Raw genomic sequence first — 13,645 nt, 5'->3', positions numbered from 1 at the left:
ATATTTGAGAATGGATAAACTGTACAGAATGACCAAGGGTAAACAATTCTCTGTGTTTAAATATACAGTATAATTTTTCACCGAAAAGGGTTTTGATTGCTCAAGTGTCATACTGTACATACCGTTATTTCATATTTACCTACATTATCAAGTTTAACATTAGTGTGAACTGTATGTCTATTAAAAAGCTTTTATGATTTTAATAATTATTCATTTTTCCAAGCATAAGATTTATTTCATTTTTAATCCACCTTTTGCTTCAATTTTAATCCAGATAAAAGAAGTGAAACACTCTGTTCAAGAATACAGAAATGGCTATATGATAAGTTTGGGGCATATATAGAGGACTTCAGATTTCAACCAGAAGAAAACACTATAGAGACTGAAGAACCACTAAGTGCTAAACGGTAAGCATGAATCTAACCAGAGCAGTCAATCACATCATAGTGCACTTCCATCTTATTTGATGATTTGAAATCAGTCTTTCATATTATTTGACCACATTTTTAAAATATTCTCTCTCACATTTAATGGGAGCAGGCTATGAGGTTGTAACACTGCAGCAACATTTGTTTTATAACTTCACTGAGGTTTTGCACCTCAGTGGGGTTTTTCGGTCACTTTTGAGCAAACATCCTCACTTTAATAGTGAAAGTGCACCTGAGGCATTTTATGACTGATGGAAAGGTTGTATTTAACTTCCCTGCTGTTAAACTCCTCATTTCATACATAGGGCAAAAATGCAAAAATAATTAAATTAGGAATTAGGCAATTAACATATTTAAAGAGTGCTGTAAAAACAAGGGTGCCTTAGGTTGTTGAAACCAAAATTGATAAATTAATGTTTTTAATGAAAAATAGACCAGTGTATTTGTGATATTTATCTAAAAAAATCAAATTCCTACACAATTAAATTAGATGTTTGGTTTTACAGTATTGATTTCAAAGAGCCTGCAAAATATCTTTGAATATTTGTGATGTAACAATACATTGAACTCTGTAGCTATTACCTTCAACAGAGAGAATGCAGTATTAACTAGACCTGAAGATATCACAGAGTACATAACCGGACCTCTTCCCATGAAAACAAAACAGCACATTTCTTACTACAAAGCATACGATATGGTTATAAATAATGTGTTTATTGTCACTATGACGATTTGTGAAAAAATCAAGAATACTAATATCATTTGCATCTAAAATTAAACATGTACTGTATATATTAATGTTCAGATCATAATGTTTACAAGTCCAAGCACACCATGCAGGTTTATTTGTCATTAAGGACATTTTTGGCTGGATTGTTTCCAGTAACCTTTGTCTGTAGATTGAGAATGAACATTTCACATTTGTTTAATTTTCTTATCTGATGAAACTGGCATCTTGTGGTAGCTTGTATAAATAGCAGAGGGGTATGTCTGTATTTTGTACCCTGTATGAAACCTGACCTAATTTCTCACAAGTTAATAACATTCTTTTGGGATTCTTCACTGTGGTCCTGAGGCACTGCAGACACAGTGAGCCAGACCCTAAAGCAGTAAAAATGCTCTGGCTGTCTCGTATGTTGATATTGTTAAGCTTCTTCCCCCTTCCTGCATGGAGAAGCGTGGGTGCTTGGCAAACCACTGTTGATTCCCTGATTTCAAACTGTTCTGATGAGAGCGACTGAATTTCAATATTCTTTTTTTAGCCACTGTTGTTAGGTGATTTTATATAAAATGACTCACTGCAAGCTCATAAGAAATTCACTCTCCTTTCCAGCAGGCATTGATGTGTATTAAAATTTAGAGGGTAGCGTCTTATTGCATGCTTTTATTTCAGTAAATTTTATTCAGGAAAGAAAAGTGCAACACTGTTATTTGTGCCATTCTTTGTGCTGGCTGCAAACTTGAATTTTAAATTTTGTGAATTAACTTGAGCTATGTTTTTTTAGGTTAACTGAGAATATGAGACGACTCAGTAAGTATTTTGAAGTAAATCCTATTCTATCCATGCCTGGAAATTGTGCTTTATTAATCCACTTGTAATCTTTATAATTAGCTGACATTTGTATTTAAGAAGTGGGAAATACTATAGTATTTTTGAAGATATAAATACTGTTCTTTGTCTTCATGGTAGATTTTAAAACAGTACAGTATTTGTGGCTTAAGGAAATTGTTTAATAGAAATATGTTTTGAGAAAATAAAAATGTTTCTTAATTAATATGTGCTTCGCCTCATTCCAGAGCGAGGTGCCAAACCGGTAACAAATTTTTTAAGGAACCTTTCGGCCTTATCCAATTGGCACTCTGTGTACACGTCAGCAATTGCCTTCATAGTAAGTATCTCTGCTGCACATACTGTAAGACCTTGTTAGTTTACAGTAGAGTGTACAATTCAGATATTTTTTCTCCTGAAATACAGTTTACAGTGCTTGATTAATTAAGTGTATTTTATGATAGTCTCAGTGTGTCAGTTGCTTGTCATTACTAAATAATGTTTAAGAAGTGCAGATTTTTTCTCAAATCCAAACTTCTGTTTAGGTGGAAGTGTTCACATGGACAAAATGAGCTGCTTAGCAAAGGAAGTAAACTTTCTGTAATGTCCTTACAAAGCAGTTAGATTTGTAGTCTGTTGTGTTTTTGTATTAAACTATAAATCATGTTTAAATTAAATTATCTACTGTTGAGGCAAGGGGATGTTCTTGACTATAGAACATTAATAAAGAATAATATATTGTATATGCTCACTTTCCTTGATGCTAAAGGTACTTTTTCTTTCTCAAAAAAAGATTTACATGAATGCTGCATGGCATGGCTGGGCCATACCTATGTTCCTGTTTCTAGCCATTCTGAGGTTATCCTTAAATTACCTCATTGCAAGGTAAGAGTTCTTTCAGAGATAAGAAATTGAATTGGCTTTTTGTAGGTAGTGTTTAACCTTAATCGAAATGGATGATTTCCATTATGAACCCATCTAGATGTTTTGACTTATTTAAATAAAATTTAAGATTTAAGAAAATAATAAAATATATATCATTCAGAAGAATGTAGAAGTTTTAGGCCTTCATTGTTGCCATTTCAAATGAGATATGTCTAGTGTCTTACAGTATGTGATGTCAGTAACTATTAAACATTTCAAACCACTGCAAACTGTGATTTTAGTCTCTAGAATTAAAACAGTGACTGGATGGCAATCCTAGGTGTTCAAATTTGGATGAGGCTGCTTTTGGAAATTCTTTTTATTTTGATTCATTTAGAAATTGACTGTCAAATTAGATAGTATCAAATATTTAACAATGCCAGCTTTTAAAATGCTTTCATGTGCAGAACAATGCGTATTTGCGGTATTTAGTCTTAAAATTAAACTCCACCACCTTGCACTTCTTTTCAACTCGGTGCTGGAACAATCTTGGCCCAAAATAATATTTGTGAATTGAATTGTTTAACAATATTTGTAAATAATGAAGTCCAATTATACCCATCTGGTTCATTTAATGCTTTCATAAAAGACATATAACTGCTTTCAGCAACCCAGAAAATAAATACAATATTTAAACAGCTTTGCAGTCTCATAACCTAATTTTAATGCTAAATATTATAAATACATTTTGCTTTTATGGTCAGAAAAAATACACACCACCTCTTTAATGTATTACTGTATAGGAAATATGACATAAGCTACAGCATAAAACCATTGAGAAGATTAGACTTGGATAACATTGCTATGCATACAATATGTGTATATAAGCATCTCTTGATATTTACTATCTGAGCTTATAGAATTTTGATTCAATGTATTTCAAAGCAGTTCCTGTTTTTTGCAGGGGTTGGAGGATTCAGTGGAGCATTGTGCCTGAAGTTTCAGAACCTATGGTAAAGTAAATTATTTAAAACACATACAGAAAATGGTTACTTTTCATATTGAATGTGCCTTCTTACAAAATGTCAGTTAGTTGTACTTTGAGTCTTCAGAGCATTTCTTGTTCATGTGAATGGAGCAGAAAATTTCAGGCCAAAGTTGATTTTATGCTTTTGATCCAAATATGCTCCAGATATTTGGATCAAAAGCATAAAAGCAAATGCATAGCTAATGCCAAGCATAAAACCAAATTACATGACAGTGTAATAGGGTTTTTTACTAATTCTACTGAATGGCACTTTCTGATTTACATTTTAATTTCTAGGAACCTCCAAAGGAAGATCTTACAGTATCAGAAAAATTTCAACTAGTCCTTGATGTTGCACAGAAGGCACAGGTAATGCACATTATTTTGTGTATCAAAAGAGATTTTTAATTATGTGGCTTCGTTTATATTTCATCCATACAATATCTGGTTGAAGGATCTGGCACAGGTACAAATAAACTTTGTTCAGGCAGTATATCCTTGGAACTATAATTGTCTAAAAATTTGAAATTTTGTGACTAGTTTGGGGGCTTATACAGTAAATCTTGAATAGAAAAATGGGGGCCATTTTTTTCATATAAGTTACGCAACTTAATTGCTTAAGTATTACTTTAGGGCTGTGCTTAAAGCCTTCAGAAACCACTTGGTGATGTATTTTTACACCACACCAGTTGTGTTAGATAAACAAATAGTTGAGAGTATATGCATAGAATTTTGCATCCATAAGTGTGCTATAGTGCCTTTTGAGATGGAATTATTAGATATATTGTGTGTAGAGACAGGTGAACATGCACCTCAAATCAGATTTATAAATTGATTAGAACTAGGCTTTTTATTGCTGACATTTGCGTAACTGATCACTTTTTTAATAGCATAACTAAGAACTTTCTCTTACTCAGAACCTGTTTGGCAAGATGGCAGATGTCTTGGAAAAAATTAAAAAGTAAGTTGTTTGCTTACAAAACATTTCACACAGAAAATTCTGACTGCAGATGTCTTGTAAAGGAAGAAATGTCTGCACTTTTAATTCCTTATAGTCATTAAGTGTGATTTTTGTTTATTACTATTGTTGTTTGCAGTCTGTTCATGTGGGTTCAGCCAGAAATAACGCAGAAGCTTTACATAGGGCTCTGGGTGGCTTTCATTTCATCATGCTTCTTGCCCTACAAACTGATGGGCTTCATAATAGGTAAGACCTGTAACATTACTGTTGATTTTTGTTTGTTTGTGTGGGATTATGTTTTGAGTCTGTTGATGCTAGGCAGTACTAAGAGGGGGAGGGAAGCTGTTGTGAAGACTAGCCTGTGAAGTCTAGTGTGTTCTTCTGGCATGTTTCTGTGTTTTTTTAGGTGATTCTGCTTTTTTATTTCCTCAGTCTTGATCAGTCTACAGATAATTGCAGAAGCTAGAAATTAAACTGAAAAAGTATGACAGTTGATTTGCTTACAACGAGTGCTTCTTTTTTATTCTTACATTTTCATCATCGGTTTATGATGATCTCTTTCTCATTAATATATTTTACAGGAGAGTGGGGTGGAACTCAATTCATAGAGAATCACATATTTAGTGCTGCTACAATGCAATTTAAATATTGAAAACATTTAATTAAATTTGTAGTTACTCAAAAGAAAAAAGTAATCACTGAATATCCAGTTGCAAGAAAAAGTTTGTGAACCCTTTGGAATTACCTGGATTTCTGCATTAATTACTCATAAAAATGTGGTCTGATCTTCAAATAAGTCACAATAATAGACTAACACAATCTGCTTAAACTAATAACACACAAACAATTGTACTCCTTCTTGTCAATATTGAAAAGATTGTTTAAATATTCAGTCTTTTCTGCCAAAGAGTTCAACTTTGTCTCATCCGTCCACAGAACATTGTCTCAGAAGCATTGTGAAACATAAAGGTGGTCTTGTGCAAACTTGAGATGTGCACCAATATTTTTTTTTGAGAGAAGTGGTTTCCTCCATGGTGTTGTTCCATTAACACCATTCTTGTTGAGTGTTTTTCTTATAGTGGACACATGAACAGAGAGTTTGGCAAGATCAAGAGATTTCAGTTACCCTAGGGTTCTTTTTCACCTCCTTCAGCATTGCACACTGCGCTCTTGCCTTGATCTTAGCAGGACGCCCACTCCTAGGAAGTATAGCAACATTACTGAAATTCCTCCATTTTAGGACAATTTGTCTTACTGTGGATTGATGAACATCCAGGAATTTCGAAAGGTCTTTTGTAGTCTTTTCCAGCTTTATCCATATCTACTGTACAGTTCTTCTTCTAAGGCCGTCTGATATTCCTTTTGATCAGGACATTGTTCACATGAAAAGCTCTTTCTTGAGTTCTGTCAGTAACCAACCTTTGTGTGCCTTGTTTATAGGGTAGGGCACCTCTAACACACAACTCCCATCTCATCTCTTTGATTGGAACACCTGACTCCAATTAGCTTTTGAGGTTCACATTTTTTTCAAACCTAGAAAGTTTAAACGATGTACTCAGTACTGACAAGAAGAAGTACAATTGTTTGTGTGTTATTAGTTTAAGCAGATTATGTTTGTCTATTATTGTGACTTAGTGGAAGATCAGACCACATATTTATGAGTAATTAATGCAGAAATCCAGGTAAATCCAAAGGGTTCACAAACTTTTTCTTGCAACTGTATCTGTAAAACATGAATATTCTTTCGAATGTTTTAGTGTGACTAAAGGAAGAAGTTCTGTGTTTAATTTACTGTATGAAAGTCTTGCTATATATTTACATAAATTATCAACATGAGACAAATATCTGTATGGTTATTCCACTGTGAAATCTGGACTCATCAAACCTCGAGAATTTTGAGAGATTAACAGAGGTGCTTCAGTTGCAGATGAAACAGTTGATTCATACTCCTGATGAGGGAAGTAAAGGAAATCTACTGCTTTCACTGAAGCAGATCAGATAACTCGAAAGACAAAATGTTCTAAAATTCCTCATGTTCCACCTTGAGTGCTGAAAGTTTGAAAATTTGCAACAATTATTGGGGAATGACAATACATAATTTTTGTGAAACTTCAGACACAACAATGGGAGTTCTTCAGCCATGCAGGAATATGTCTTTTAAGCAAGAGTATCCGTGGCTCATGGCATGAACATTTACAATGGTTAAACGCCAATTTGTGTGTATCAAATAATTAACAGATGATCAAGAAATTTGCAGTCCTTTGATTTTTGTACTTTGTCAGATGCAAAAGTCAATTTTTATCAGGTAATGGTAATATTACTGTTAATAAACTTTTGGACTGTTTGTTAACCCAGACAGTTTTTGTTTGCATCTTACTCAAAGTCTAAAGACGTAAGTGTTCACAATATTTTGTGAGCCATTTAAAGTTTCTCATATATGACTGTTCTGCTCCTTAATATGAAATAATTATTCATAATTAATCTCTGGAAGAGGTATCAGTTTAGTCTTAATACTATGAGAACCAGTGCCTTTAGCAGTACAGTATATGTTCTGTTGTTTACTTCAACATTTGGTAGAATATTTTGAAAATATTTTGAAAAGCTCTAGAGAAGCAGTCATGATTAATGACATGCCACTAGGGATCACAAGAGCCAGGGAGGGCATGATGGCAGATATAAGTACAACCCACACAGCCCATGCTTTTACAATATGTCAGCATAGACTCAGGTTTCAATAAGTGGTGCCTCCCAGATGTTGGCAGCATTTTTTGAAAGCTGGTGCCAAAAAGCACAGCTTGTAACTGAGGAAGGGTTAAGAAAAAGTCCATAAAGTTTGTGTTGACCAAGGGAAAAGAAAACAAGCTACAGTGATCACAATCGAATGCATTCTGAGAAAGATATTCTGGTCTTACTTGGAATGTTTTGCAATCATCTAGAGATGAATCTAAGGAGAAAATTGAACAACAAAGCCAAGATTTTTATGTACTGTATACAGGCTGATCTATTTTATTTTGCTGTTCCAGTCTCTCCTTATGTCTATATTGCAGATTGGCTTTTTTGTCTCTGTAGAATTACCTGTGCTGCACTGTCTTTGCAGACTTTACTGACAATTTTATTTAAAAATTGTGACAGTAATTATTCCCTGCATAATCAAATCCCTGAAGATTCAGAAGAAATGATTGATCAGATGAGCTCTCCATTTAATCTGTAATTGAATACCCGGAAATTGTCAAAACTTCAGTATGAAGACAATCCCTCTTAGGTCTTAACTCTAATGTATGTCTTTTTTTTTCTCTTGACAGGGGTATATGCTGGAATAAAGTTTTTCATTATAGATTTTATCTTCAAACGCTGCCCAAAACTCAGAGACAAGTATGATACCCCCTATATTGTCTGGACGAGTTTACCAACAGACCCACAGCTCAAAGAAAGGACAAATGCCACAGTGTCAAGACGGGTAATCAAGATATTTTCCTGTTGTTTTTTTTTTCAGTTGAAAACATTCACCGTGTATGGCACATTTTGATCTGAAGCACACTGTCTTGTTTGCAAAATATTATTTGTCAAGTGTTACCAGGCAATCCATGCATTATTGAATACAGAAGTGTAGGAACTATAAAAGCCAGTTCGTTTAAATCCTGACAGCATCTGATGTACAAATACTCCCCAACTTTACGGAAAAATTTGACTTTGCGTAAAAAGTTACATGCAGCCTCAGTTGCCTCGTGTGCATTGTCTGAAATAATTTCCACTGTGTGTTTGCAGTGTTACCCTTTCAATCATGTCTGAAAAATGTTCAAGTGATGTGAAAGGTACCAGTGCTGTGAAAAGTGCCATTAAGTTACTCTGTAAGAGGTCTTTTATTATGAGTGCACACTATACTGTCATCATAGTATTGGAATAATGAAATTTTGTATTATTGCTGTACTGCAATAATGATAGCAGTTATAAGTGTGAACGCACAAGATACAGGTAAGAGTGCATTATAATTTACGTAAGGTTGTACAGATCATAACCCTTATGTAAGTCACCTGTAAATAACTGTCATTTCAAGATTAATCATCCAAAATGTCTTTAATTAGCTTTTGCAGCTTAGTATGATCGTCTATTTTTTTCTGGATGTTGAATATTAAGATCCATTTTTGTTTGATATGTAAATGGTATTGGTAAATACATACCACAGAACGTTGGTTATAGTTACTTATTAGAAAAGTATATATTTTTACAGTTTTTCAATAATCTATCATTCACCAATATTATAGATAAACATACTATAATGTTCATTTACTCAGCCATAAAAAACTATGCTAACAGGTTGTTCTACAATAAGCAGAATTATTAAATTAAGGGGTGACTGGTCAGTGAGTATCCATATTCAAAATATAAATGCATTAAAATATGAAAAACAGGTATAATAATTTTGAATTAATAATAATTGTTTACACTTATATAGTTCTTTTCTGGACACTCCACTCAAAGCGCTTTACAGGTAATGGGGACTCCCCTCCACCACCACCAATGTGCAGCATCCACCTGGATGCATGATGATATAGTGCATGATGATGACCAGATGCAATTTTGTATCATAAAAAATAATTTAAATTGATATCAGTGTTTACTTATTTTTTGATTCCCTTATGAATATAGTCCTTTACTGCAGACATGATATCTTTTTTATTTTTTGGGCTTTACATTAATGCAGTATATGTTTTTATTTTTCTTGTTACAAGTTTACAGTATGTTTCCTTTCAGTGTTGCTTTGTGGTCTAACATGCTTCTAGAGATAGTGGCTTTCTTTTAAAATGACCTTTGCTTCACTATACATGTTGTTCTTTGTACATGTTGTCTGTAAAGGGCTTTATCATGTGACTCAGTTCTTGTTTCATTTCTTATTCTGTGGCCTAACCATGGCACTTTTTTCTTTTGTCACTGTCACATTTGTGTTCTGTTATTTCTTTTCCTGCCAGCTGTCAGGGTACGAAAAGGTAGGGACTTGAATGTGTGCGACAGTTTTCTGCTTTAAAAGTGCCTGTGTGTAAGATGAACTGACATGTCATGTGTAATAGAAATTAGAAATTCGGGTAGTGTGTAGTGTATGTTTTTATGGATCAAAATGTGTCCCATGTGTTTTCACACTGACTGTGTAAAATGTGACTTAAAACAAGTCATTGTAAAATGAACCAAAAGCAGCACAGCTGTATCCCTAAGTCTGAATCACACCCTAGGGATCGATGTGCATTTCTTTGGTGTCTTTAACCATTCATTGTTTTTATGGTGTTCCATGTGGTAACATTTTTATCCATTTTCATGAAAGTATTATTACCAGCATTCTATTCCCAGTAGAAATACAGCTATCCAACCTAACATCCATGTAATATGGGTTGAATAAAATTGTGCCTCTGTAACTTTGATGGCTGGAATATACTAACAAAGGGTGAAATATACTGTTGCTCAGATCTTAGAATGTAATGTTTCTCCACATGTTTTTATTTTCTAATCATTCCTATGAAATTGCTTTTACTTTAATAATATAATTTATTAATTTGTTATTAATGTTTGTTGTTTTCCTGAACCCTCTCAACAGTATAACAGATTGGTGGCATTGTGGTATTTGCTCATAATACTATTTTACTCATAATAAATCTAGTAAAAAAAGCCAAATCTTTTTTTACTAGATACATACAGTACTACTGTAACCGTTGTATTGTAACCAAATGCATCTGGTATCACCTCACAACAGATACTTTTCTTACACACTCTGTCTATAAGGCTGCATTAACATTTTGTAAAGTAATGCATGTGAATTAAGGCAACACAAAACCAGGCTCACAGACTGGACTACATTCAGATACTAATATATGAAATTCCTTTGTTAATCTCTACATTTAAAAAATAATTAAATAAATATTTTAATAAATAATAATTGTTATAATTATTTGCTATTCATGGAGTAGAGCAAACAGATTCTGTCTATGCTTCTGCATCCTTGCACAAGAGCAATGGAACACATTTAAATAACATCACAAAACAGCAGTACTGTTGCGGTACTGTATATTAGAACCACCAATCAATTGAACAATATCAATACCAAGTGTGTATTCCCTGCTGAATAGAATAATTGATTAAAACAGCATTCCAAGCCCTCAAACAAACTTTCTACAAATAATTACATTATCAATTTGTTTTGCACATCACACATACAGTGGGTATAGAAAGTCACCACCCCCTTTCAAAGTGTTCACCTTTTGTTACCCTAAAGCTCAAAAAGAAGACAAATAAAATCAGACTTTTTCAAGTTTTATTTACAAATTGTACCTTGCAACATCCAAGTAATAAAAGAAAGCAAAATTTCTGAAAAAATAAAAAAACTAGAATAACTGGGTTGGATTAGAGAACTCGCTCCTGATTTAATACTTGGTGGAAGCACCTTTTGCAGCCTTGAGTCTTGCAGACTCAATTACAGCCTTGAGTCTGTTTGGATACATTGCTGCCAACTTTGCACACCTAGAGGGAGGAATATTTGCCCATTCCTCCTTACAGAATTGTTCAATCTTGGTAAAACAGCATGGTGACTGTCCTCTTCAAGTCATTCCAAAGATTTCCGATGGGATTTAAGTTGGGGCTCTGACTAGGCCACTCAAGGACATTCACCTTCCTGTTCTTAAGCCACTGTACGGTTGCCTTGGCGGTGTGCTTTGGGTCATTGTCATGTTAAAGGTGAAGCATCTTCCCATTTTCATCTTCCTGGCTGAGGGCTGCAGGTTTTTCTTCAACAATTTGCCTGTATTTTGCACCATCCATCTTCCCTTCTATCCTGACAAGTGCCCCAGTCCCAGCTGAAGTGAAACACCCCCACAACAGGATGCTGCCATCACTGTGCTTTACTGTAGGAAGGGTGTTCTTTGGATGTATTGGGTTTTCGCCAGACTTACTGTTTTGCATTCTGGCCAAAAAGCTCGATTTTGGTCTCATCTGACCACAGCACCTTTAAGCAAAACATTAACGAGATTTGATATGGCTTTTTTTAAGGAGTGGCTTTTTTCTTGCCACCCTCCCATACAGGCCAGATTTGTGGAGCGTTTGTGATATTGTTGTCACATGCACACAATGACCAGTTGTTGCCATAAAGGCCTGTAGCTCATTTAAAGTTGCCATCGGCATCTTGGTAGCCTCTCTATCAGTCTCCTTCTTGTTCGGTCATCCAGTTTGAAGGGACAGCCTGATCTAGGCAAGGTCTGGGTGGTGCCATATACCTTCCAATTCTTAATGATAGTCTTGACTGTGCTTCATGGTATACTTAAAGCCTTTGAGATATTTTTATACCCATCTCCTGACTTGTGCCTTTCCACAAGTTTATCTTGAAGTTCTTTTGAATGTGCCTTTCCGCCCATAGTGGATTCTTTGCTTTGAATTGCACTTCCAAGCAGTGGAATCCTCTAGAAACAACTGCTTTTATTCTGAGCTGATCAAAATCACCACAATTGATCACAGGTGGGAGCCAATTAGTTTGTTGTGTGATATGTAAGGTGATTGGTTATACCTGAGCAAGTTAACAAATGCAATTACCGTATAAGGGGAGTGTTCACTTATCCAAATAAGGTATTTTACTGTTGTAGTATTATTTTTCAGAATGTTTTATAATTGGATTTTCACTTGGATAAGATAAGGTATACTGTGTGTAAATAAAAATGGAACAAGGCTAATTTAATTTGTTTTTATTTTCAGAGTGTCATACAACAAAAGGCACAAATTCTGAAAGGGGGTGGTGACTCTGTACCCACTGTGTCAATTACTTTGGTAACAAAAGTTTTGTCTAACTCATCTAGCATAAATCCTAATAAATTAAACAGTTTAAATGGGTAAAGATATAATTCAATTGAAGATAACAGAAAAATCCTAAATGTTTTAGCCACAACCCTCACCAGGACAAGCAGCCTGAAAATGGATGAATGCACAGTGTCAAAATACTCTGGATTCCCCGCTTACAAAATAACACAAAAGGGAGAGAGGATATTGAAAGTTGATTTTACAAACACTAATCAGCTCCTATTTTAAATTAGCCAGTCAAGGGTTATGTCTCATCAGAGTCTGAGAAACTATTGTAATGTAAAGAATTAGTTGGCATTCTGTGATTTCAGTTGTTTTCGTCAGGTAATTACCCACATTTAAATTGCAATCATTTCAATAATACAATCCCAACATATACACAACTTAGGTACTAAAAAACCTATAAACAGGAAGAATTACGTGCTAGTTAGGGTCATTAAAATGTTGAAGTTGTCAGGTAAATTAGTTTATGTGGGTAAAAAAATGAAAAACATGGGTATTAGTGAACTCAAAAGTAATATCAATTATCTTGTGGCTAGACATTTTTCAGTATTTAATCATCTATTTTCTAGTATTTATGAGGTTTATTTCAACAAATAATTGCACCATCAGTTTGTATCGCAAATCACGTTTACACATACCAATTACATTGGTAACGAAAGATTTGTCTTACATATCTAGCATAAATCCTTATAAATTATCCAGTATACAGGTAAATGATATCCCATATTTATGAGGTTTGTTGGTGTTCAAATAATTGACAGTCAGAAAAGTTCACATCCATGACCAGTTTGGAAATTTTACAGTGCTGACTTACCATTATTGTAAACTATTACAAATTATTTAAGTATACATTTCAAAATGAAACGCTGTATTTAATAAATAAATGAATTCTAATAAATCCCCCCAAATGAGAACTTGTTTGAACATAAATATATTTAATGGCACTATAGCCAAATACAAAACCTGTTCATGAAGCCTATGTGAGC

At 34.1% G+C, this 13,645-nt stretch overlaps 1 protein-coding gene across 6 annotated transcripts in view; it reads left to right on the top strand.

Moving 5' to 3' along the window:
- Positions 1-13,645, top strand: part of gramd4a (GRAM domain containing 4a) — a 75,392-nt gene that overhangs the window by 48,044 nt on the left and 13,703 nt on the right. For 5 of the 6 annotated variants that reach the window (XM_069192456.1, XM_069192457.1, XM_069192460.1 and 2 more), the window contains 10 exons: positions 275-407; positions 1,934-1,959; positions 2,226-2,317; positions 2,771-2,862; positions 3,806-3,854; positions 4,166-4,237; positions 4,786-4,829; positions 4,966-5,075; positions 8,132-8,286; positions 9,797-9,814. In XM_069192456.1, coding sequence (XP_069048557.1) covers positions 275-407; positions 1,934-1,959; positions 2,226-2,317; positions 2,771-2,862; positions 3,806-3,854; positions 4,166-4,237; positions 4,786-4,829; positions 4,966-5,075; positions 8,132-8,286; positions 9,797-9,814 — 791 coding nt within the window. The remainder of the gene's footprint in view (positions 1-274; positions 408-1,933; positions 1,960-2,225; positions 2,318-2,770; positions 2,863-3,805; positions 3,855-4,165; positions 4,238-4,785; positions 4,830-4,965; positions 5,076-8,131; positions 8,287-9,796; positions 9,815-13,645) is intronic. The other variant, XM_006633437.3, reaches the window with a different exon arrangement.

The sequence above is a fragment of the Lepisosteus oculatus genome, chromosome 7 (assembly GCF_040954835.1).
Source record: "Lepisosteus oculatus isolate fLepOcu1 chromosome 7, fLepOcu1.hap2, whole genome shotgun sequence".
NCBI classification, from domain to species: domain Eukaryota; kingdom Metazoa; phylum Chordata; class Actinopteri; order Semionotiformes; family Lepisosteidae; genus Lepisosteus; species Lepisosteus oculatus.
This window is presented reverse-complemented; position numbering and strand designations above follow the sequence as displayed.